This window comes from Hyperolius riggenbachi, chromosome 12, assembly GCF_040937935.1.
Source record: "Hyperolius riggenbachi isolate aHypRig1 chromosome 12, aHypRig1.pri, whole genome shotgun sequence".
Lineage (NCBI taxonomy): Eukaryota > Metazoa > Chordata > Amphibia > Anura > Hyperoliidae > Hyperolius > Hyperolius riggenbachi.
Genome location: NC_090657.1, coordinates 210,348,358 through 210,375,184, shown reverse-complemented (window position 1 = coordinate 210,375,184; position 26,827 = coordinate 210,348,358). Strand labels below are relative to the sequence as shown.

The following is a 26,827-nucleotide window of genomic DNA, read 5'->3' as shown; positions in this document are numbered from 1 at the left end:
GCAGCCTGACAGTTACTCTTTAAGCGTCATTGGTGTGGACTAATCTTCTTTATAAGTGAGGAGGTATGTGTGGATGCTGCTTATATGCCCTGCCTGATTAATTCATATTCAGTTGTTTAAAGAGGAGCTTTTAGGTATAGGGTCTCAGAGAAAAAAAACATATATCAGTAGCTAAATATTGGCTGTACTTACATTACATATGCATTTCACTGTCCACGTTTGGATTTCACAGAATCTTTATATAGTATTTGCAGAGAATGATGCTCCTGACAGCTCATGGCAGGTTTCATGTTTGTCTGTCTACTATGAAGCTAATTGTGAGGTCCTATTCTCCCTGCTTCCTGATGATTCGATCAGGATCAAAGATCCTAATGGTTCATGATCTGGACAGCACTATTGTGCAGTGAATATTAATTAGCCATGTGGCTAGGAACAATAGCGACTCATGCAGTATACTCTAACGGAACATGTGCCTTGTGATTTTTCAGTGCTGTGATGTTACAAGCTGCTGTAACATGAGCCTGTAACTTCCCACTGTGAAAGCAGCCTTAGGACGTGATAGGGAAATGAAGGGGGAGGACCCAAGGTAGTGCAGAGTGGGGAGAAGAAGCAGCCCCAGAATGCTTTGCAGTATGTTATGTGGCCTCCTTACCAGCTTGGGAATAACCAGCCTTGCTGTTCAGCACACATCAAAGTAAGAGAGATTTTTTTAACTTCAGTATTGCCTTTTTGGCTTCCTTCTAAACTGTTTAACACAGGAGAATAGAGGTTTAAATTAGCTTTTGCAGCCTGACAGTTACTCTTTAATCTAGCTTCCTGTCCAGATTGAATGGAGGGAGACAAGTCTCAGGGTTGCTGTCCTTCCAACTCCTGGAAAAGACATTACCGTAAGTAATTTTGGTCTTTATTTGCGTTTTTCTGCATTTGCACTTTGCACGTATGAATCGCAAGTGCAGTTTTTTTGTGTTTTACTTGCGTTTCTGATGCGTTTTATGCAAATTTTTGGGAATGTGGCTGGTATAAAAACACATTTTCGATGTCCTCTGGCTCATCACTAGCAAGGCAACAGGAAGCTGAAATACATTATCAAATTTTTACAAAAACACATTAAAACAGTGCAATGAATACCTCTGATTCACCATTGACATACATTAAGTGCATTTTAGATGCGCTGTGGAAAAATATGCCGCAAGTTCTGCGTTTCAAAAACGCACATTGCAGAACACAAACAAATGTGCTTTTTCATGCGATTTATATTATGTGTGTTTCTGCCTAGTGTGTTCTTATCCAAAGGGCTGGGGCCTATATAGAGTAAGTAGCTATTTTTTTATCCACTGAAGTTCATCTTTAACCTATTTTAGTTCCTGGACGTAGAAACTACGTCCCGCGTAGTTCGTTAGCCAGGCAATCAGTGTATCGGGCTATGGTGCCCGATCACTGATTCCTCTCCCCCGCTGAAAAAGCGACAGCTTCTCTCGGAAGCTACGCCTTTTCTGGCTGTTGCGTCCCTCTAAGCGTATGTTACGCTTAGAGTGACGTCATGTAAACAAACTCATGGCCGCCATCTTGTGGCCAAACAGTAATACAACTAAAAGTAAAAAAAAAATTAAAATCAACACACATTTACATTATAAACCTATTGTTTACATCCCACCCTCCCAAAACTACCCAAATAAAATGTTTAATATAAAAAAAAACCATTACAATAAAAAAAAACATGTAAATATTTACCTAAGGGTCTAAACTTTTTAACCACTTTAGGATCCTTGGTACGCATATCCACGCCCCTTTAAACTTCACGTGCAGATCAGGGGCGTAGATATGCGTACTGCTGCCTTACCGTCGCATTCACGATCCCCGCACTGTTTTCCGCTGATCCACCGTCGCAGCCCCCTCCATCTGTGATCAGGATGTGAGAATCTTTTGATTCTCAATCCCGATCACTGTTCCCGTGTCTTCGCAGAGCTCTTTAAAGAGAGACTGAAGCGAGAATAAATCTCGCTTCAGACCTCAGAGTTAGCAGGGGCATGTGTGCCCCTGCTAAAACGCCGCTATAGCGCGGCTTAACGGGGGTCCCTTCACCCCCAAATCCCCCTCCGTAATGCAGGGGAGCGCTTCCTGGTTGGGGCAGGGCTAACCGCCGCAGCCCTGCCCCACGCGCGTCTGTCAGCGCGTATCTCCGCCTCTCCCCCGCCCCTCTGTCTTCCTTCACTGAGAGAGGCGGCGATGCGCCGCTGACAGACGCGACTGGAGGCAGGGCTGCAGCCGTTAGCCCTGCCTCCAGGAGCGACCAAATGCACGACCAAGTCGTGCTGGGGTGGGTTTGGGGGTGAAGGGACCCCCTTTGTGCGGCGCGATAGCGGCGGTTTAGCAGGGGCACACGTGCCCCTTCTAACTTTGAGCTATGAAGCGAGATTTATTCTCGCTTCAGTCTCTTTAATGTTGCATCTTCTGTGTTCGGCTGTGTTCTATTAATAGAAACACGGTCTCAATAGCACCATCTTGTGGCCAAAAAGTAAAATACACCTATTTATCCCACTATACTGTTTTCCATAGCAAGTTTATTATTATTATTAATTTTTTTTTTATTACTTTTAACCCCTTCCATCCCTGCCCCACAGTTACAGAAATAAAACACTTGTTAAAAAAATTTTTAAAAAATTACATCATTTAATTTTTTTTTACATAAATAGTTACCTTAGGGACTTTTGTAATACGGATGTCTTGAGTATATTTTTTCAAAAAAAGTTCTTGTAATAGGTGAAAAAGTATTAAAAATCCCTGAATGGAAAAATTCTCCTTCATTTCCAGTTAAAATATTATCACCATACATTGTACTAGGGACACAATTTAAACATTGTAATAAACCGGACAAATGGGCAAATAAGATGTGTTGGTTTTATGTACCAAAGCACATTTTATTTTAAAACTATAATGGCTGAAAACTGAGAAATAATAATTTTTTTTTTTTCCTTATTATTCCCTTTACAATGCATATAAAATAAAATAATTCAGAGCAAAAACTACCACCCAAAGAAAGCATAATTTGTGGCGAAAAAAAACAATATATAGATCATTTCAGTGTGATAAGTCGGGGATCCCCAACCTGTGGTCCGCGGCCCACAGGTGGTCCGCGGGATGCTCCCAGTTGGGCCGCAGGACTGTCCTCTTCAACCCCCCTCCTGCCCGTCCCCGCGGCCGCCGCTGTTATTACTTAAGCAGCGGCCGCTTTCCCCTCTCCAGCGCATGTATTTATTCAAGCAGCGTATCTCCCGGCTGCTCTGTGTGATGCGCAGGAAGAAGGGCTCGGTTACCATAGTAACGGCGATACATATCGCCGCTACAGGAAGCCGCTGCCCTGCTTCCTGTCGCATCACACAGAGCAGCCGGGAGATACGCTGCTTGAATAAATACACGCGCCGAAGAGGGGAGAGCGGCCGCTGTTAAGGTAATAACAGCGGCGTGGGCCACCACCTGGCTATACCGGGGCGCTATCCTGGGGCACTATACTTGCTATCCGGGGGCACTATACTGGGGCACTATTCTGGCTATACTGGGGCACTATACTGGGGTACTGGGGCACTATACTGGCTATACTGGGGCACTATACAGGCTATACTGGGGCACTATAATGACTATACTGGGGCAACTAAACTCCCTATACTGGGGCAACTATGCTAGCTATGCCACTGCACCCTCGCCAGTCCCCCCCCCCCCTCCCCTTAACCCACTCCACTGTCCACTAGGACGCGCACCCAACGTCCTCTCCCCCCGCAGCGGTCCCCGGAAAAAAATTTGGTCAAAAAGTGGTCCCCGGGCCGGGAAAGGTTGGGGACCCCTGTGATAAGTAACAATAAAGTTATCGCTGAATGAATGGGAGGAGCGCTGAAATGTGAAAGTTGTTTTGGTTTTTAAGGGGAAAAACCTGTGATACTGAAGTGGTTAAATATCAATGTAAAGATGAAATATTTCTATATATTTTTTATTTTAAACTTGTAAATAGTGATAGATGCAAAACAGAAAAAATGCACCTTTATTTCCAATTAAAATATTGTCGACATAATTTTAACGGTCTAATAACCGGGACATATGGGGAAATACAATACGTCAGTTTTAATTATGGAGGCATGTATTATTTTAAAACTATAATGGCTGAAAACTGAGAAATAATGAATTTTTTCAGTTTTTTTCTTATTCTTCCTATTAAAATGCATTTACAGTAAAGTGGCTCTTAGCAAAATGTACCCCCCAAAGAAAGCCTAATTGGTGGCGGAAAAAACAAGATATAGATCAGTTCATTGTGATAAGTAGTGATAAAGTTATAGACTAATGAATGGGAGGTGAACATTTCTCAAGTGAAAACGACGGAACGCGAATGGGTTAAACTGCACTTTTGGCTTTCCTCCACCCGGCTTTTGCCATCAGTCTCTCTCCTGGGCACAGATAAGGCCTGCAGAGCTGACCTTTTCATGATCATGTCTCATCTCTTTCAGGAAAAGTCTAAACCAACCTCGTATGCACTGTTCCAGGCAAGAGGCCCCGGGGGAGCCTCCCTGCTCATCGAACTCCTGACAGACAACACCAGCCGCTCCTTTCTAGACTTGAAACGTCTCCTGATCAAAAATGGGTAGGTGAAGTGTGATTGGTGGAGGGGAGGGAGTATTATTACAACCCCTTTATCATGTAGCTGTCTCCTGACTGGAAATTTCACCAGTCAGGATTCACAGCTTTCATAAATTGGCACAACAGCATGAGGTTTTTATGCTCTGGCAGTACAGACCAGCCGAGGCCCTTTTTCTTCAGTGGGCGGGGCTACACGCAGGAGCCCTGGCTGATACGGTGCTTCAGTGATTCATATACCTAACACAGTTTACCAAACTCAAAGGGATCGATTCGCAAGAGGAGCGCCTTAAAATAATTTCTACCTTCACCAATACGGCTTCATACAAATCTGCATTTTTCTAAATCTAGTAAAATAGGGAAAAAACAACCTATATGCTTTACTAAATTGAAAATAGTTTTGAGAACTAAAAAAAGCAAGTTTAGCTTATTTAATTTACTTCTTCTAAGTTTTCTCCCAGGCGATATTTTTACATCTTATCCATAAAATGCCTTTTTAAGGGGAGTCTGAAGCGATTCTAAAAATAAAAAACAGATACTCGCCTAAGAAGAGGGAAGGCTCTGGGCTGGTCCTTGCGTTCCCCTGCAGGCTCCCCGTTAGGAGTCCACAACGGTTTGGTTGTGGACTGCTCTCTTCCGGGTTGGGCTGGCTTCAGCGGTCTTCAGAAGCACTCGGGCTTCCGAAGACTGGCTGCTCCGTACTACACACGCACGAGCGCCCTCTCTTGAGCACTCACGCTTGTGCAGTATTTAACTGCTCTGCGACCGCCTAATGCCGATGGGCGGTCGCAGAGTGGCTCCCCCAGGACTGCCTAATGCTGATTGGCGTCATGGTGGTCTCACGAGATTTGGCAGTGAACAAGCTCTCGGGCGAGTGACGTTCACTGCAGAGACACATAGGGGCCCACAGGGAACAGCCTGTCAGCCGTGATCGGAGCTAGCAGGCTGATTAACAGAAAAAAAAGATAAAAAACACGTGTACAGCACTGCGGTTTAGCTCAGCGCTGTGCAAATCAATACCTTATTACTAAACTGGGCTCACAATCTAATCCCTTTCAAAGGCGTATGTCTATGTAACTATAGTGTAGTGTATGTATCTTAGTGTAAGGCCAATTGGGGGGGGGAGGGGCATCAATCAGAGACCACCAACAGAAAGCTCTGTTGGTGGGAAGAAAAGGAGGCAAAATTCATTTGGCTGCTAAGTTGTATGGCTGTGCAATGGACTGTTAAAGATGCGCAGTGCTGAATTGGAAAAAATGGCCTGGTCACTAGGTGTGTGTAAGCCTGTGGTCCTTAAGAGGTTAAAACAGAAGGTGAAACACTTTCTCCTGGGAGAAAAAGTCAATTGAATAAGGTTAATAGTGGTTCATTCACTAAAGAACATGAATCTTAACGTTTGCAGATAGCGCATTTTAAGATTACGGGAATTTACGTAGCGATTTACGCAAATAGCGTAATGTGCTACATACATGCGCCACTTTCGTTGAGTAAACTGCATAAATGACGAGTGTGCTATCTGCATATGTGAAAGGGTACCTTAGCCCTTACTAGATTCTGAAATGGACGCCATGTGTGTGGGGGGGGGGGGGGAGGTGCGGTGGCCCGGCATCTCTCGGTTCATCATAAAAAGCTCCCCATACAATGCAGGGGTCGGCACAACCGCAGTATGTCTGCGGGAGTACGCGCACAATCCCGTGGGAAGATTTAGCCAGCGTGCGTACTCTTTGGTGCCCAAGCAGCGCATGCGTTTACAGTATGTCCAGGTCAGACGGCATGCATGCACGCCGGCTACGTCTTCTCGCAGGAGTGAGTGCGCGCGTACTACCACAGACATACTGCGGCTGTGCCGCCCACAACGCTGTACTGGGACCTTTTTATGAAGAACAGAGACAGACGCCAGGCCAAAGGAGGTGCGGTTAGCCTTTGCGCCCCTCCCCCTACACACGGCGTCAATTTCAGAATTTTGTGAGGGCTAAAGTATCCTTTAAAGTGAACCAGAGACGAAGCACCCTCATGTATTTTACCATATATATCAGTGGGAACATTAGAGAAAACACCTACCATGCTCTCTGTTTCATTCTTCACTGCTCAACCTGCTTGTTAACAGCCCTGATAAAATCCCAGACTGAGCATTCAGTCTGGCTTTGCTCAGGAATCATTATAGCGGAGTCTGTCTTCTTTGATGTCTTTTCGAGCCCAAGCCTGCCCAATTCTGGCCCTGCTATAATGACTCAGCTATAATGATTCCTGAGCAAAGCTAGACTGAATGCTCAGTCAGGGATTCTTATCAGGGCTGATAACAAGCAGGCTGAGCAGTGAAGAATGAAACAGAGAGCAGGGTAGGTGTTTTCTCAGTGATCTATATATGGTAAAATACATGAGGGTGCTTCATCTCTGGTTTACTTTAAGATTAAAGTTCTTTGGTGAATCAACCCCACTCTCTCTCTCTCTAAATGACTCACCTGGAACTAATATATTATGCCTGGTACACACCATGCAATTTCTCATCAGATAGATGGGTCAGATCAGTTATTTCCAACAGGTCTAATCTCATTTCTGATTGATTTTCCGATCACTTCTTTACCAAATTGATCAGAAAAGCAAGCGGAAATCAGATCGGACCTGGCCGAAATAATCGATTCGACCCATTTATCTGAGGGGAAATTGCATGGTGTGTACCAGGCATTAATCTCCTTGGCGTTCTGATTCTTTCCGGATTTTAGGGTCTAAAAGCGGTACAATTTTTTTGCATCCTTTCAGACCCTAAAACCTGGAAAAAATCATGCTGCCAGGCCAGGGAGATCTGCACAGCCCCAGCAATCGCTCACCTCCCTGGCTCCAGCGCTGCAGTTATACCTCCATCCTCCGGGTGGCACTGCCACTCTAAAGTGAGATTGCTGGCTGTCGTCATGACGACTGCCGGCGATCTCACCAGCAGGAAGCAAAGCCCCGGAGGAGAGGAAGAAGAATGCCAGCCGACGTCAGGATCCCCGGGAGGTATGTAGAAACCTATGTAGAAAATGCACACAGCCTCCGGCGGCTACACCGAGCAGAGGTCGGGATCACCGCTCTTAGCTGCGGGTTTCTGCCCCGAACCTAGCTCGGGATAATCGCCCAGGAGGTTAAACTGGTTAATCTCGTATTTAATTCCTAAGTTCCATATACTTGCTCCAATGTGACATGTTTTCTGCCGGCTTTGTGTAGAGATCAGTCATGAGTCTTCTTTGTTTTCAATGCTGTCTGCAGAGGAACAGCGACAGATGGAGCTCTGCACTGCTTCACTAGGAAGGGTGTTGTGACAGTGCAGCCCTATGATAAGGATGGCAGTCCTGTGTCAATGGAACAGGCTCTGGAGTTTGCCATTCATGCCGGAGCAGAGGATGTCCAGGAAGCATTGGATCAGGAGGACAAGGATGTTTACAAGGTGAGATGGGATGTTCTGGTATTACAGTGGAACTTGCAGAGCAGATTACACTTGCTTATTTCATTACATTATGCATTCATTATATCAGAGGGCGGGGAGGAGCACAGAGGGTGGGGTAGCACAGGTGAGCACTGGATGCGATCAAGCTTTTGTCAAAATAGATATAAAGGTATGCTGTGCTGGAATGTTGGGCTGTGGAGGATCTCGGGGTTCACACTGCGCGCGTTTCCAGCCGCGTGCAGGAGGCAGACACGCACGACATCAGACAGTGCCTAGAGTGCACTGTCTGATGTTCACACTGCATACGGTCCGGGAACGCCTGCTGCACGCATTTATTGCAAAAACGCGTGGCTGTCCCATTCACTTTTCAGTGATGGGATCAGCCACGCAACGCACACAAACGCGGATGGTGTGCGTTTGCATGCGTTGCGTTACGCACGCATGGCATTCCGTGTTTGTGATATGAACGGGGCCTTAAGTTCTCTTTTTGGGTTTTATTTAACCTCCTTAGCGGTAATCCCGAGTCATAGGGCTGAACGATTTATCGATTTAAAACCGAAATCGCGATCACGGAAATGACGATTCCGTGATCGTGAATGCCGCGATTTCTCACGATATCCCTCCCGCCCTCCTGCAGTGTATCAGTTCAGCCAGGCAGAGGCAGGCAGTCCATCTTCCGCATGCCGCTCCGTGTAAGTAGCGGCGGCTTAGCGGTTCTAACCAGCTCATTACTCCTTCCTAGTGCCGCCTCCACCTCTGACGTCATCACAGGGCTCAGCCTCTCACTTTCTCCCTCCGCCTAGCGCGTCATTGACTGGGCGGGCGGCCGCGGCAGGCTCTCACACTTTCGCTCCGCCCAGCCTGGCACTTCATCAGCTGGGCGGGCGGTAGATTCTGCCCACAGGCTCTCGGTTCTCTCTTCACCCGCAGACTCCTGTGCTCTCTTGCTCCTAGCCTAGCGCGCCACGGAAGGCCTGTCAGTCAAGAGTTTGGCCAGGCAGTGACAGACAGTACGACTACGAGCCAGGCATCTAGGCTAAGATTTATCATGGCTCCGCCCCCTGCCTCCTTTGCAACTCTGCACAATGCACACCAGATCACTCTGACACCGTGTGACTAATTCTGTGTGTGTGCAAGATGATGTGTGCTGTGGGCACTGTGCATTTGAGCTGAGGTGACTGAGCTGGACTGTGTGATATGCTAAAGCTTGATTGAAAGAAAATCGTGAACCAAATCGAAATCGCAATTTCAGACAGAAATCGTGCAATTCAATCTTTTCCTAAAATCGTTCAGGCCTACCGAGTCAGGCTCGGGACGGAAATCCACAGCTCAGATTGGTAATCCAGTGCCTGAGTGAGTTATATGCAGGAGCTGCTGCAGATCTCTCTGTGGTATGTTTTTTTCCTTGTTTTATAGTGTCTAAAAGCTTGTAAAAAAAATTGCACGGCTTTTAAACCCTAAATCAGGAAATAATCATAATGCCAGGGAGGTTAAAATAAAATCGCACTTTTTTTCTTTTCACACTCAATGTACATTTCGTACCCCACTTAATCAAATGTGCTTCATTGAAGCCCACTTATGTTGGGATCATTTTGCATCATCGCTTGATAATTTTTATTTGCTTAATAAGGGCCCGTTTCCACTATCGCGGGTTCCGCCGCGATTCCGCAGAGTTTCCCCGCACATGAATCGCACAGGGAAACTCTGCCATAGGGGATAACGGCGCCGCGCCCGAATCGCTTGCGGGAGTGATTCGGCCGGAACTCCCCGCAGAATTCGCGGCGGAGGCTGCGAATCCCATAGCCGTGCATGGCACGGCTCATGGGATTCGCCTGCGATCCCGCCCACCCGCTCAGTGCCGGCGTGCGTCTCGCAGTAGTGGAAACGAGCCCTAAAGAGAAAAAAAAATCAAAAAGAGATTAAAAACATCAAACTTGTTCTTTGACAGACCAAACTATAGATATTACCAAAACTTATGTACGCCGAGTTCAATCATCCTTCCTTACCTCAAACACTCCCCATTCATTCCCTCTCCTCAATATCCTCCCAATATCCTCCGCCGGGCGGATCGCTCAAACTCACCCTTATCAAGCGAACGACAGTCTGCACACACGCCCGATTTAGCGAGCGAACGACGGGACGTTCAAACGACCCGTTGTTCGCGGAAATCCGACGTGTGTATGGGCCTTACAGAGGAGGTCAATTAACTACAGAGGAGGTAACTTAACCTCCCCGGCGTTCTATTGAGATCGCCAGGGCGGCTGCGGGAGGGTTTTTTTTTTTAATTAAAAAAAAATCTATTTCATGCAGCCAACTGAAAGTTGGCTGCATGAAAGCCCAGTAGAGGGCGCTCTTGTTGCATATTTCTGATCGCTTCCGGCGATCAGAAGTTACAAGGGCCGCGATGAGTGGCCCTCCTTGTTTTGCTTTTCTCGTCGCCATGGCGACAAGCAGAGTGACGTCATGGACGTCAGCCGACGTCCTGACGTCAGCCGCCTCCGATCCAGCCCTTAGCGCTGGCCGGAACTGATTGGACCGGCTGCGCAGGGCTCGGGCGGCTGGAGGGGACCCTCTTTCACCGCTGCTCGCGGCGGATCGGCGATCAGGCAGCACACGCGGCTGGCAAAGTGCCGGCTGCGTGTGCTGCTTTTTATTTGATAAAAATCGGCCCAGCAGGGCCTGAGCGGCAGCCTCCGGCGGTGATGGACGAGCTGAGCTCGTCCATACCGCTCAGGAGGTTAAGGAATGAAGAGATAAGATAACACTCTCACTGTGTGGAGGTAAGTTTTCTCTCGCCTTATTATCTCCAGCATGATCTTAGTGAATTGAGGTCATTGTCTTCTCCTTTTTGACTGGGCCCAAAACTGCCACCGTGGCATCTATACCACTACCTGGGGTTATACATTTTTGGATGAAACACTCAATTTCCCTCTAAAAAAGTTGTATTGTTGAGCAGTGCCATAGCATGTGCAATAAATTCCCCACCTCAGCTCCACATCTCCAATACTGTTTGTTATCTTTTAAGTTCATCTGATAAAGTCTTTCAGGGGTAAGATACCACCTGGAGACTATCTTGAATTGTAGTAACTGAATGCTGGTATTTCTAGATACCCAGATGTTTGGTATGAGATTGTCCCATACGAGTTCATCTAGTTTCTCACCAAATTCACTTTCCCATTTTTCTCTGTATAAGATTGTGCTTTGTTCTCGGGAACTGCCTTATCTTTGAATTTTCCTCTTATTTATTTAGTTTGCATCTTATTGGTCCATCTTTTTTCTTCAATTCCGCAAGGAAACTTTTTATACTTATAGTCTCCCGAATTTAGTACTAGAGGCTTTCCCTTGTGTTATGCCAGTTATTCTTATATCCACATCTAGTTTATTCCTTAGTAACCAACCTCGTTGCTTTGCAGGGGTAAATTCTGAATTATTTAGGATTGACATTAACGGAGGCGTACCTTCGACCTGATTTTTAATGTAGTTTACAATTGCTTTTAGTGGGGATAATGAATGGGTGATCTGAATTCCTCAGAGACTTACGAATTCTTTTTTTTTTTTTATCCTAGGACAGCGCCCCTTGCCTATCCACACTTTCATATTCCATCGTAACCCATATTTTATTATAGGATCCTGGTAGTAAAATAGCCTGGTAGTACCTTGAGAGGTCAGGCGCTGCCAAACCCCCCTGTTTTTTATCCCTGGTGATTTTTTTTTTTATATCCTAATCTTGCCACTTTGTTTCTCCAGATATACATTGAAAAGATTTTATGTAGGGCAACAAACCAATTCGGAGGTATGTTTACTGGAATGTTTTGTAGTTTGAAGAGTAGTCTTGGTAATAAATTCATTTTTATTACATTTATTCTCCCCAGAGAGTTAAATCATTGTAATTCCCACCGTTTTAGCGTACTTATACAGAAGTCTAATTCACTACCAAGATTACTATCAAAAAGATGCTGCGTGTCACTACATATGTTTACCCCCAAATATTTGATACATAAATTTTCAAGAACCGCACCATCAAAAGTCCAATTTTATTGTTGTATCAAAATCATAAAAACATGATAAAATAGCATGGGTACATGGCAGATGACACACAGGCGTTTCGGACCATTACAGTCCTTTCTCAAATAATCATAGACCCACACTAACACTCCCCATTAAAACTCATGTTTATCTAGCAAATTGGAGGACCACATAGAGAACTGATTCATTAATGTTCCTGCATATGTATGAGAAATGTCCACCAATCAGATACAACCCAGGAGCTGTGACTGCCCAATCATGCAGCCCACGGATAAGTCACTACAAAAGTACTTTCATCAAATATAAAACACAACCTGTGACACTCTCCACTTGTCACCATTGTAATATTCTACAAGGGACTTACGTTTTCAGATCATAGTGTCCACAAAAGTTATGTATAGACTTTCATCCATAATGGCTCTCCACAGTCCCCTCCCATCCAATGAGATAGAGGCCGACAGCGTCCGCAATGCGAAGGACTTCATATCATCCAATCATATGGAGCCAGTGCTTCCCACAGGCAGAGCGGCCAATCAGCCGCATGCCAACAGCGTCCGCATTGGCAAAAAGTTTCTGCGGAGAAGGCAGGAATGGGCGACGCCACAAGGGGCGTGGTAAACCACTGCCCATCAGCCATTACCTCCCACAGGCGAAACCGGTCAATAGGCCGTGCACCGACAACGTCCGCACTAACAGAAGTCTCTGCGGAGACGACGAGAGTGCTGGAATAAGCCGGCAACGTCACAAGGGGCGTGGCGACCCGGCGGCACCGTCACAAAAAAAGCGTAATAGGGTCATCACTCATATAGACTACGCCCATCCCCACACTCGTCAAATGACCAGCCGGGGGGCGCAGCTCAACACATAACATAAGCTATTAGGAAGTGGCCAATCACAGGGCACGTAAACAGACATCACATGTCCCAGAGGCCACCGTCCCAGCGACACAAAAACGCCTATTAATCCTGGATTGGAAGAGGACTGCAGAGACCCATATAACTGGCTACACAATGATGGCAATCAAAAAAATATAATGGGAAACTCATATTTACCCACATCATCACAACTGTTATCAGCTCCCAGGACTGTAGCCCCTGTGGAAACAAAATATCACACATATTATACAAAATCACAAATCATATTCAAATTAAACCAGATAAATCATAATCTCTATTAAGACCCTTAGGTTCAATTGTACCCAGCTTCTTTATCCAATAATTTTCTCTTAATGCTAGCAATTTATGTCTATCTCCCCCTCTACGTTGTATTGGTATGCCCTCAATTACCTGAACCCGAAGTTGTGACAATCGGTGGCCTTTTTCACAAAAATGACCCGAAACTGACCGTTCCCGATTTTGATTCCTAATATGCGATTTATGGGATGATAATCTATCCCTCAAGGGTTGGGTGGTTTTACCCACGTATCCCAGCCCACAGGGACATTTCAAAAGATAAACAACAAATCTAGATTCACAAGTGTACATACCCTTAATCTTGAATTTAATCCCCCGGCTGGGGTGGGTAAATACATCCCCCTTCACAATGTAACTACATAGGTGACATCCCAGACAGGAAAACGTTCCATGTCTGCTTGTCACCTCATTACCAATAGGACCCAAATCATTATGTACTAATCTATCCCTAAATGATGGTGCCTTTTTAAATGACATAAGAGGCCAGTCATGAAACTCTTTGACAGTTGGAAGTCCCTGCTTTAATATGGGCGAATGTTTGTTTATGATGTGGCTAATCTTTTCTGACAGTACGTTAAAAGTTGTAACACACGGTATCCTCTCTCTAATTCCCAATCTTATACCACCCTGTCTAGAAAAAAATCCACTCCTAGATTTAAATTTAAAATCTTCCTGTAGGCAAACAGCAGATAACCCCGTGCTAAAAATCGATACTTCATCTCCTCAAGTCTGATGAGTCTAGTAGTGGGATCACTCACCAGTGTTCTCCCCAGGATCAATCAGCCGGACGGAGCGCCCGGGTAAGTTTAATTACCGCCCGGCTGATGAGACTGCATGCCCCGTTGTCTCCGAGCCCAAGTCAAATAAGTTACTGCCCGGCTGATAAATCTGCGTGTCCCTGTCATCGCGAGCTGCAATTGTCCTATCCGGCTGTCAGATGCGCTGCTTCCCCTCTACACCCGAGATCTCGCGCTTCCCTGCGAGCTCGTGCTTTGATAGGCTTAGCAAATAAGAGGTGTGGCATTAGCGCTAGCCGCCTTCTGCAGAGCCGTGTGCCGCGTGCATGTCTGTGAGCTGTGCACTGGGACGTGTGTGTAGAGACAGGCATGTGCGCAGCTCACTGACGGATGAATCCGTCTTGCTCCATATGCAGGCTATGAGATATATATATATCTCTATCCGGCCCGCAGTGGTTGGCAGCGCGGCGCTGGCTGGCAGAGGTGGATGGTGTGCTCCGGGGGATCAGCAGGGCTGTGCCCTGTTTTGCAGGTACTGAAGCTCGGGGAGACCTTTGGGGAACAGCCGAGGATCAATGTGAGGAGCAATCTGCTGCCATGCTATCTGAGAGGGACCTACCTACCCACCCCACTAACCACTAGTCTGACCTACCTACCCACTCCACTAGTCTGACCTACCTACCCACCCCACTAGCCACTAGTCTGACCTACCTACCCACCCCACTAGTCTGACCCACCTACCCACCCACCCCACTAGCCACTAGTCTGATCTATCTACCCACCCCACTAGCCACTAGTCTGACCCACCTACCCACCCCACTAGTCTGACCCACCTACCCACCCCACTAGTCTGACCCACCTACCCACCCCACTAGTCTGACCCACCTACCCACCGCACTAGTCTGACCTACCTACCCACCCCACTAGTCTGACCTACCTACCCACCACACTAGTCTGACCTACCTACCCACCCCACTAGCCACTAGTCTGACCTACCTACCCACCCCACTAGCCACTAGTCTGACCTACCTAGCCACCCCACTAGCCACTAGTCTGACCTACCTAGCCACCCCACTAGCCACTAGTCTGACCTACCTAACCACTCACCCACCACACTAGCCACCAGCCTGACCGACTTACCCTCCCACTCACCCCACTAGTTTGACTTACTTACCCACCCACCCACTCGACTAGCCACCAGCTTGACCCACTTACCCACCCACCCCACTAGCCACCAACCTGAACTACTTACCCACCCCACCAGCCTGAACTACTTACCCGCCCACCCCACTAGCCACTTGCCTAACTACTTACCCACCCATCCCACTACTAGCCTGACCTACCAACCCACCCCACTAGCCTCCAGCCTGACCTAGTAACCCTCCCACCCCACTAGCCTGACCTAGTAACCCTCCCACCCCACTAGCCTGACCTACTTACCCACCCACCTCACTAGCCACAGCTTGACCTACTTACCCACTACATTACAGTTGGCTACGCCCATGTAATGGTTCCACCCATTTTCCATTTTTTAGTAAACAGGTCAGTAATCAAATGTTCTCCTCTCTGGTCACCCAAGTATCTAGAAAACTAACAGCAAATCATTCACAGTGGACGGTCAGTCTAATACTAGAACATCTGCTGTGCAAATCCTCCACAAAAGCGTCAAGGCTCAAACGCGGCCCCTTCCATAGCAAAAAAATATCATCTATGTAGCGTTGCCATAGCAACGCATGCTTCACAAACAGGGCATTGGAATACACAAAAGCTTCCTCATACAAGCCCATAAATAGATTAGCATAGGAGGGGGCCACGTTCGAGCCCATCGCCGTGCCCCTGCGCTGCATGTAAAACGTGGATTCAAACAAAAAATAGTTGTTCCTCAAAATAAATTCAAGAAGTAGCAACAAAAATTTCCTTTGTTTACCATCAAAGTCAGTGCACAGCATCAGGTAAAAATCAACAGCCTCCAAACCTTCCTCATGAGGTATGGAGGTGTATAGACTGCTCACGTCCATCGTGACCAACCACGTGTCATCATCAATATTATCAATTGTGGAGATAATTTCTAGAAAATGTTTGGTATCCCTCAAATAGGATTGTATATTCACCACCATAGGTCTCAGGATTCTATCCAAAAAGATCGCCATATTGGAAAAGATTGAATCAATCCCTGAGACTATGGGGCGACCAGGGGGGTTCTGCAAATTCTTATGTATCTTAGGCAGTATATCTTAATCAAGAATTTTTTAAGGTCTTTATCTATAATGCCATTTTTCTCCGCGTCAGTTACCATTTCCTCAATTTTTAGTCTTAAATTAGGGGTGGGGTCACCTAAAATTTCTTCATATACTTCCTTGTCTCTCAACTGTCTGAGTATCTCTTCCCTGTATCTAGATCTATCCATAATGACAACAGCTCCACCTTTGTCTGCTGCACAGATAGTAATCAATTTATTCATAGAAAGTGATACCAAAGCTTTACGTTCCTGCAAAGAAAGATTAGTAGTAATATTTTTACACTCTTTAGCTTCAAAGTCTGCCTGTAAGCTATAAATATCTTTCTGCACCTGATCAACATATGCATTAATCACCCCATGTGACGAGGGTATAAACTGACTGGTGTTTCTCAATCCCCACTCTTTTAATTGTAGACAATCATTTCTCTGTCCCTGTGGTTGGGCAGAAAAGTAGCCACTTGAAAAAAAGTGTTTCAGTTTCAATGATCTGAAAAACTTAGTCAACTCTAAATCTAATTGTAAAAAATCAAGAAAATTGCTTGGGCAAAAGGATAATCCAAGATTCAGGACATGACGTTCAATGTCTGTAAGTTCATACGATGAGATGTTGACAACCAAGTCCACCGGGACTATGTTTTCTTCCTTAATTGCATCTTGGAGTTCTCTTTCAATTTTTCTTTGTTTTTGTTTTTGGAACCTTTTTCCTCCCCTCCGCTTGTGCTGTCCGATTGACCGAACTGCTCGTCCGTGGTTGGTAAAAAATCAGATGACCCTTTATCTCCCTCATTGGGGGTTTTTGGTTTCTTCCGGGGGTTCTTAGGTTTAACAGGTCTCGGGCGTCTATATTGGCCATCTCCTACTCCCCTCTGCCAACGATATACGTAACCCGTACTGTAATCCTGTATATCTCTATTGAATTTACCCCCTTTCACCTCCTCCAATGATGTTTCATACGCTTTCAGGGTCTGTTGTAAAGAATCTTTAAACTTTTCAAAATCCTCTTTCTCCAACAATTCAGCCAAGGTAGTGAATTTGGCATTAATCTGCTCCTCAAGTAATGGAAGTTCTTTCATAATCTCTTGGACTGTACACAGCATAGCGTCAAACGCTGCCCGATTACATATGAACTCCCATCTTCCACAGTAATCCTTATTCTTAGGAAACAGGATGGGTGCCACCTGAGCTCTGATCTGTCTCGGTATTTTGCCATCTCTATAGTATTCCACCAAGGTTTTGGCGTGTAGGTCTAAGTCAATGTATCTCTTTTTCAAACCATCCAGATCACGTTTAATCATCTTAGGGTCCGGTTTTTTTAAGGAAACCACCACTCACAGGTACCATAGCGACAATGCTAGCAGCTTGTTCCTGCGAATAGGCAAAGGATTTGCTAGATGCTCTGTCACCCAGGTCTTCCATTGTGCAGGCAACGACACTCCGTGTTATAAATTAGGCAAAATTGCTGCTGCACCAATGGTTAACAATATGATGTGCTAGGATCCACTCTGGAGCACCGAGTATCAGTCCATAAATTTTCAAGATCCGCACCATCAAAAGTCCAATTTTATTGTTGTATCAAAATCATAAAAACATGATAAAATAGCATGGGTGCATGGCAGATGACGCACAGGCGTTTCGGACCATTACAGTCCTTTCTCAAATCATCATGGACCCACACTAACACTCCCCATTAAAACTCATGTTTATCTAGCAAATCTCTATGTGGTCCTCCAATTTGCTAGATAAACATGAGTTTTAATGGGGAGTGTTAGTGTGGGTCTATGATGATTTGAGAAAGGACTGTAATGGTCCGAAACGCCTGTGTGTCATCTGCCATGTACCCATGCTATTTTATCATGTTTTTATGATTTTGATACAACAATAAAATTGGACTTTTGATGGTGCGGATCTTGAAAATTTATGGACTGATACTCGGTGTTCCAGAGTGGATCCTAGCACATCATATTGTTAACCATTGGTGCAGCAGCAATTTTGCCCAAATATTTGATATAGTCATTGCGCCACTGTATTTTATGCTTTCTTATTACGGTACTTTCTTTTTGGTGTCACTACTACAGTCTAGGTTAAGAGCCATCGTTTTTGTTATATTTATTTTATAATTTGCGTAATCCCCAAAAATTTTGGCTAAACTAAGCGTTTTTCCTATTGATATTCCTGGGTTTGTTAATGTCAAAATTACATTGCCCGCGTATGCACATATCTCGCGCTCTTCCTTACCCAGTCTGAAACCTTTAATATCCCCTTCCACCTGTATGGTCTGGCTAAAGGTCTCCAGTACCAGATTAAATAAGCATGAGGAAAGAGGACTGCCCTGCCTGACCCCATTTGTCAGTTTAAAGAATTCTGAATGGAAACCGTTCACATTTATACACGCAGTTTGATTTGTGTACAATTGTTTAATCCTGCCAATAAAATTTTCTCCCAATCCAAATTTTTTCCACGAAGCATAAAACTGCACTTATTATTATGCACAGGTATGAGAATGTATACTCGACCCTTCTTTGGCCTTCTCAATGTTGCAGGTCGCTCTGCCTGCCTCTCTCAGCTTCCACTTTTCCTCCACGACATGTCCACAGAAATCCTATAGATATGTCTGTTTTTGAAGAGGAAGAGCGGGTGGGCAGAAGAGCAGCACAGAGCAACTTGCACATTCAACTCCCATGCGTCCCATCCCGGGATTTCCTTAGAAGAACATATTGAGAAGGGATTTGGTTAAGTGAGCTCTCAGTGTCATACCTGCGCATACTATCACCCATGCCATCATAAGGCGATGGGTAGATTGGCTCTTTAAAGTCTTGAAGTATTCACATATATCTTGTCATTGTCTCATTTTCCAGTACATCTGTGAAGTGTCCTCCTTACGAGATGTCCGCTCCCAGCTCGTCACCCTGGGCATGGTGCCCATCTCCTCCGGTCCAGAGTATTTGCCCAGCATCACTGTCCAGCCAACAGACTCTGACAAGGAACAACTCTTCCAACTCCTGGAACTGATCAACAACCATCCTGAAGTTTTACGTGTTTATGACAATGTTGAATAGCACAGGTGTGGACAAATTAATGTTACAATCAGTAGTCAGTCCATGTAGTCCAGAAACCACTAACAAGAATCAAAAATTGAATGAAGAGAGAGCTGCCAGTTGTAATTTTGAAGGCATATTGGCTGCATGGCTCCTGGTAATGGACAACAGATGCTGCTGCCATATTTAAAGGGTATCTGAAGTGCCATGAGGAGATAAAAAAACCTCCTAAATCCCACCTCAATAGAGTCAAATAGGTTTTCCTCTAGTCATGAGCTGTGGACGTATGCATCCGGACTGGGCAAGCGTGAGTAAGGTCCTTACATGCCCAGCAGAACAAAGCACTCATGCATGGAGGAAAAAGGCTGTGCATGGGTAGGTGTGTTGTACTGGGCATGTGTGGACGTTACTTGCGTTACATACTCAGTACGGATGCACCCATCCATGACTGGGGGCATGGCCAAGAGATGAAAGGACCCTGTGCTGGAACAGTGGGCTGTAGGAGGATCCAGGAAGCTTCTGGACCATCCAGAGGTTTCCAACTACAGAGGTAGGTATCTAACCGCCCCACTTAAGGTGTGCTTAAATCTTTTTTTATTATCAAAATTGAGTTACCCTTTAAGATAAGTGAGGATCTATGTGAGTATTTAAAGGCTAGTACACACATACTGCGTGCACACCAAGTCCACTTTTAAAAAGAAGAAGTTGTTTAAACTATTTGTATATTACATACGTGACCGACCTGCAAAATAGTTGGGTAGGTTAATCCTCTGGTTGGGCAAACCTCCTGTTATCAGTTGGACATCTTGTCTTTTTTCGCACATTTCTGTGCTTGTTGCAAAAGATAATTGGGCACTAAAACATAACTTATAATAAATATCTAAAAATTGTGCTGTTTGTACTCCTTATAAATTATATGAACTGAATGGGAGGGTTTGCAGTTCAGTGCACCCTGTGATGACTGATAGATAGTTCCCCCATCTATGATTGCATGTCTACAGAACACATCACCTAACCCAACATGTTTCACCCCCATATAATTTGGGGGCTTCGTCAGGGAAACATACTAAGTGCAGTAGTGCTATTAGTGCATAAACAATAAATTAAAAAACATTCATAATGTCAATGTTAACTCACGGCTTGTACTATTGCTTTGTTACGGTTTGTTGTAGACATGCATTCATAGATGGGGGGGGGGGAGGGGGGACGGAGGAAAGAGCCCTGTTAAATGTATAGACCTATCAGTCATCACAGGGTGCTCTGAACTGCAAATTTCCTTCCTCCCATTCAGTTTATATAATTTATAAGGAGCACAAACCGCACCGTTTTTAGATCTGTATTAAAAGTTATATATTAATGCCCAATTATCTCTTGCAGCAAGCATAAAAATGTGTTTACTTAGAATAACAGTATTGTGTTTTACGGCTTGCCTTTTACCAGCGTGCACATGCCCAACTATCAACTATCCTCCAACAGACCAAGTTCAGTGTTCTCCCCAGAATTTTTTTTCAGCCGGGTGGTATGAAATAGTAGCCGGGTGGCATGAAAAAGTAGCCGGGTGGGGCAATATGAGAGAATGCAGGGCCGGTGCTTCTGTGCGCAACTCTGCTTACAGTATAGGAGGTGAGCTGATGACAGCTGGGTGCTCATCAAAACTAGCCGGGTGGAGCACACGGCTAAAAGAGCCTGGGGAGAACACTGAAGTTTATAGGATATCTGGGTGAAATAGTTAGGCCGATTTTACACTGCAAACTGGCGGTGCTGCAGCCGCACTGCAAAAACAGGTTTTTCAGCCATCTGGCATTGGGCCAAGCAGGAAGTGACGTGCACTTGCATAGGCAGAAGTCCACGGAAGCGTATTGCCATCGAGCCAGTAATTATTTAAAAAACCATGCATCTCCATAGACTACTATGACTTTTGGGGCCGACGCAGAAGACGCGCCATAACGTAGTTTTGGACTTGCATCGGGGATGTGGCGAAAACGAGCCTACTGTCACGCCGTACCGCAGAAATATGAAAGTCTCCATAGACTTTCGTTGCCAGGCGCTGCGGTGCGGTAAAAATACTGCACCGCCCCGGTGTACAAAAGTCCTTACACATGTGTATGAGCCTTTACAGTGACACATTCACCAAAACTGGACGCAGTATAGCAACCAATAAGGAACCATCTTTTTAGCTGACCTAATTAATGTTAATGAAATGTAACGGATTGCTAAGTTTTGGTGCCATTTATTCATGTGCATTGGTCTCCGCACTCTCTTATTGAATACACCTGGTTATGTGTCCCCATTTTTAGCAATTATGTTTGGACTCACAGATAAAATGCTGAATATGATGATGCTGCCATACAGAGAACGAGAGGAAGGCTGCAGGTACCAGAAGAACATTATAAAACGCCATCTCATTAAAGGGAAGATCCAAGGGGAAAAAAAACAAGTTCTACTTACCAGGGGCTTCCTCCAGTACCTGCCAGCCGATATATCCCTCGCTGCAGAACTTTTTTTTTCTTTACCTCGGATCTTCCCTTTAAGTTCATGATGTCTTGTACAACAGTGGCAAATAGTAGTGCTCACATGTGACCTATAGACAACTCTACCAAGTGCAGCCACTGCCTTGGAGTCTCTGACCTAACAGCCAGTTTCTGTTTATAACGCTTCCTCAGAGGCCTGGGGTTAGGCAAACACAAAGGTAAACTTAATTCACAAACTCCTATACTTAAATGGTACCTGAAATGAAATAAATATGAGCGCAGACATATTTATTTAACCCCTTGCATACTAGTAGTCTCTGGCCTCTTAAGGACCAGAGACTGCCAGTACCACAAAACAACACTTACCGATGAATTGCCGCACATACCCACCGGTCACGCCGCTCTCGCATCGCCGCAGGCCCCTCTCTCTGCTGTTGCTGTGGTGGCAGAGCTCTGTGGCATGTCATTGGCTCCTGACCCTGTCAATCAATGTAAACTAATGGGATTTGCTCACAGTGATCACGTCGTCGGGAGCCAATAAAATGCCTAGGAGCCCATTTCACCTTAATCCGTCTCTGCCTTGCTAGGAAAGCTCCGGATCAGCTGTTTTCCCAGCAGCTGCATTTTTATAGGCATGCCTAGAGTTGAAGCTAATTAATCAATGATGACAGATTGAAAGTTGCTCCTGATTCTTTTTGTAAAAGAATATGTAAAAATAAAAGTTTCAAACGGACTTAAGGTGTTCTTTGCATCATTCTGTTAAGATGAAAGCCCCTGTCTAGCCGGCGTTTTTAGTAACTGGAAGCCCCCTTTCTCCCTGCAGTATTCTTGCAGCCATAGCATACCATGGGGAAAATCTCCTGCTGAGGGCTCTTTCACACTAGGGGCTTGATTCACTAAGACAAATAGCATGCCTTATCAGAGTAGCACAGCGAGCGCTACGAACCCGCAGGGGCTCAGGGCAGGACGAGTGGAGCTCTCGTCATTGCCAGTTAGCAGGCATAAGTTCAAAGCGCTCGCTACGATACTCCTATAAGGCGTGTTATCTCTGATAAGGCGTGTTAACTTGGATAAGGCATGCTATTTGTCTTAGTGAATCAAGCTCTTGGATGTGTTTAGAAAAGTAACATGAAAGTCTATGTTAACTTTCACATTAGACGAAGTGTTCCACAGCGTTACTTTGTAACGCATCTGGGAGCTTCGTAATATCCAGGGCCAGCATTTTCTCATCGGGTGGATTAGCACCACAACTCACCAACATATCACGTACAGTACATTATGTAATGTAAAAGAGGCCTGAGCTAAAGTCTTTGATCGCCCATGTCACATTGCCTTCTGGTAGGAGTGCCTGAGCTGCTGTTCATCGCTCCAGTCAGGATGCCAAAAGGGGCTCTGGCTGGCCTGCTAATCGCAAAGCACTTAATATGGCGCACTGCTGGACCTGTTAATTATGGCGCCGCCAGAGGCTCCAATGCAAATATCATCAAAGCCTACGCCAACACAATAATTATGGAGCACGCTAAAAAGCTCTTCCACTGACCTCTCGTCTCCACTACTCTTACCACTATTTTTTGGGATGCAGTGGACAAACTGTTGCCGTTATCTCGCTGGTCCTTGCAGTGCTGACAGAGCAGCTGGAGCTTTGCATGACCTTGATGCTGGTAGTCTTGATGGCACTAGAGTGTCAGGAAGTATCCTGCTGCACGATCCACGGAACGCCAATAGTAGCGGGGAGCAGGAGCTTATACCTTCCATAGTCAGACCTGTTCCCCAGTTTACCCATTTCATCAGTGGAAGCAGCCCTTGGAGAGGAGAGTTATGATTGCAGCTGCTCGTGTCCCCAGCAGAGGTTCTGTGCCTCAGCCCTGGGAGAGGAGAGCTATGGCTGCAGCTGCTCGTGTCCCCAGCAGAGGTTCTGTGCCTCAGCCCTTGGAGAGGAGAGCTATGGCTGCAGCTGCTCATTTCCCCAGCAGAGGTTCTGTGCCTCAGCCCTGGGAGAGGAGAGCTATGGCTGCAGCTGCTCGTGTCCCCAGCAGAGGTTCTGTGCCTCAGCCCTGGGAGAGGAGAGCTATGGCTGCAGCTGCTCATTTCCCCTGCAGAGGTTCTGTGCCTCAGCCCTGGGAGAGGAGAGCTATGGCTGCAGCTGCTTGTGTCCCTAACAGAGGTTCTGTGCCTCAGCCCTTGGAGAGGAGAGCTATGGCTGCAGCTACTCGTGTCCCCAGCAGAGGTTCTGTGCCTCAGCCCTTGGAGAGGAGAGCTATGGCTGCAGCTACTCGTGTCCCCAGCAGAGGTTCTGTGCCTCAGCCCTGGGAGAGGAGAGCTATGGCTGCAGCTGCTCGTGTCCCCAGCAGAGGTTCTGTGCCTCAGTCCTGGGAGAGGAGAGCTATGGCTGCAGCTACTCGTGTCCCCAGCAGAGGTTCTGTGCCTCAGCCCTGGGAGAGGAGAGCTATGGCTGCAGCTGCTCGTGTCCCCAGCAGAGGTTCTGTGCCTCAGCCCTGGGAGAGGAGAGCTATGGCTGCAGCTACTTGTGTCCCCAGCAGAGGTTCTGTGCCTCAGCCCTTGGGAGAGGAGAGCTATGGCTGCAGCTACTCATTTCCCCAGCAGAGGTTCTGTGCCGCAGCCCTGGGAGAGGAGAGCTATGGCTGCAGCTACTTGTGTCCCCAGCAGAGGTTCTGTGCCTCAGCCCTGGGAGAGGAGAGCTATGGCTGCAGCTGCTCGTGTCCCCAGCAGAGGTTCTGTGCCACAGCCCTGGGAGAGGAGAGCTATGGCTGCAGCTACTCGTGTCCCCAGCAGAGGTTCTGTGCCGCAGCCCTGGGAGAGGAGAGCTATGGCTGCAGCTGCTTGTGTCCCTAGCAGAGGTTCTGTGCCTCAGCCCTGGGAGAGGAGAGCTATGGCTGCAGCTACTTGTGTCCCTAGCAGAGGTTCTGTGTCTCAGCCCTGGGAGAGGAGAGCTATGGCTGCAGCTACTCGTGTCCTGAGCAGAGGTTCTGTGCCGCAGCCCTGGGAGAGGAGAGCTATGGCTGCAGCTACTTGTGTCCCCAGCAGAGGTTCTGTGCCGCAGCCCTGGGAGAGGAGAGTTATGGCTGCAGCTGCTTATTTCCCCAGCAGAGGTTCTGTGCCTCAGCCCTGGGAGAGGAGAGCTATGGCTGCAGCTACTAGTGTCCCTAGCAGAGGTTCTGTGCCTCAGCCCTGGGAGAGGAGAGCTATGGCTGCAGCTACTTGTGTCCCTAGCAGAGGTTCTGTGCCGCAGCCCTGGGAGAGGAGAGCTATGGCTGCAGCTGCTCGTGTCCCCAGCAGAGGTTCTGTGCCTCAGCCCTGGGAGAGGAGAGCTATGGCTGCAGCTACTCGTGTCCCCAGCAGAGGTTCTGTGCCTCAGCCCTGGGAGAGGAGAGCTATGGCTGCAGCTACTTGTGTCCCCAGCAGAGGTTCTGTGCCGCAGCCCTGGGAGAGGAGAGCTATGGCTGCAGCTACTTGTGTCCTGAGCAGAGGTTCTGTGCCGCAGCCCTGGGAGAGGAGAGCTATGGCTGCAGCTGCTCGTGTCCCCAGCAGAGGTTCTGTGCCTCAGCCCTGGGAGAGGAGAGCTATGGCTGCAGCTACTTGTGTCCCTAGCAGAGGTTCTGTGCCTCAGCCCTGGGAGAGGAGAGCTATGGCTGCAGCTACTTGTGTCCCTAGCAGAGGTTCTGTGCCGCAGCCCTGGGAGAGGAGAGCTATGGCTGCAGCTGCTCGTGTCCCCAGCAGAGGTTCTGTGCCTCAGCCCTGGGAGAGGAGAGCTATGGCTGCAGCTACTCGTGTCCCCAGCAGAGGTTCTGTGCCTCAGCCCTGGGAGAGGAGAGCTATGGCTGCAGCTACTTGTGTCCCCAACAGAGGTTCTGTGCCGCAGCCCTGGGAGAGGAGAGCTATGGCTGCAGCTACTTGTGTCCCCAGCAGAGGTTCTGTGCCGCAGCCCTGGGAGAGGAGAGCTATGGCTGCAGCTGCTCATTTCCCCAGCAGAGGTTCTGTGCCTCAACCCTGGGAGAGGAGAGCTATGGCTGCAGCTACTTGTGTCCCCAGCAGAGGTTCTGTGCCTCAGCCCTTGGGAGAGGAGAGCTATGGCTGCAGCTACTCATTTCCCCAGCAGAGGTTCTGTGCCTCAGCCCTGGGAGAGGAGAGCTATGGCTGCAGCTACTTGTGTCCCCAGCAGAGGTTCTGTGCCGCAGCCCTGGGAGAGGAGAGCTATGGCTGCAGCTACTTGTGTCCCCAGCAGAGGTTCTGTGCCTCAGCCCTGGGAGAGGAGAGCTATGGCTGCAGCTGCTCGTGTCCCCAGCAGAGGTTCTGTGCCACAGCCCTGGGAGAGGAGAGCTATGGCTGCAGCTACTCGTGTCCCCAGCAGAGGTTCTGTGCCGCAGCCCTGGGAGAGGAGAGCTATGGCTGCAGCTGCTTGTGTCCCTAGCAGAGGTTCTGTGCCTCAGCCCTGGGAGAGGAGAGCTATGGCTGCAGCTACTTGTGTCCCTAGCAGAGGTTCTGTGTCTCAGCCCTGGGAGAGGAGAGCTATGGCTGCAGCTACTCGTGTCCTGAGCAGAGGTTCTGTGCCGCAGCCCTGGGAGAGGAGAGCTATGGCTGCAGCTACTTGTGTCCCCAGCAGAGGTTCTGTGCCGCAGCCCTGGGAGAGGAGAGTTATGGCTGCAGCTGCTTATTTCGCCAGCAGAGGTTCTGTGCCTCAGCCCTGGGAGAGGAGAGCTATGGCTGCAGCTACTAGTGTCCCTAGCAGAGGTTCTGTGCCTCAGCCCTGGGAGAGGAGAGCTATGGCTGCAGCTACTTGTGTCCCTAGCAGAGGTTCTGTGCCGCAGCCCTGGGAGAGGAGAGCTATGGCTGCAGCTGCTCGTGTCCCCAGCAGAGGTTCTGTGCCTCAGCCCTGGGAGAGGAGAGCTATGGCTGCAGCTACTCGTGTCCCCAGCAGAGGTTCTGTGCCTCAGCCCTGGGAGAGGAGAGCTATGGCTGCAGCTACTTGTGTCCCCAGCAGAGGTTCTGTGCCGCAGCCCTGGGAGAGGAGAGCTATGGCTGCAGCTACTTGTGTCCTGAGCAGAGGTTCTGTGCCGCAGCCCT

The 26,827-nt window shown here is 47.4% G+C and overlaps 1 protein-coding gene across 1 annotated transcript in view; it reads left to right on the top strand.

Moving 5' to 3' along the window:
• Positions 1-22,478, top strand: part of LOC137541339 (translational activator of cytochrome c oxidase 1-like) — a 49,547-nt gene extending 27,069 nt beyond the window's left edge. The window contains exons 3-5 of the mRNA XM_068262588.1: positions 4,494-4,627; positions 7,867-8,044; positions 19,095-22,478. Coding sequence (XP_068118689.1) covers positions 4,494-4,627; positions 7,867-8,044; positions 19,095-19,295 — 513 coding nt within the window. The 3' untranslated portion in view covers positions 19,296-22,478. The remainder of the gene's footprint in view (positions 1-4,493; positions 4,628-7,866; positions 8,045-19,094) is intronic.
• Positions 22,479-26,827: the final 4,349 nt, after the last annotated feature.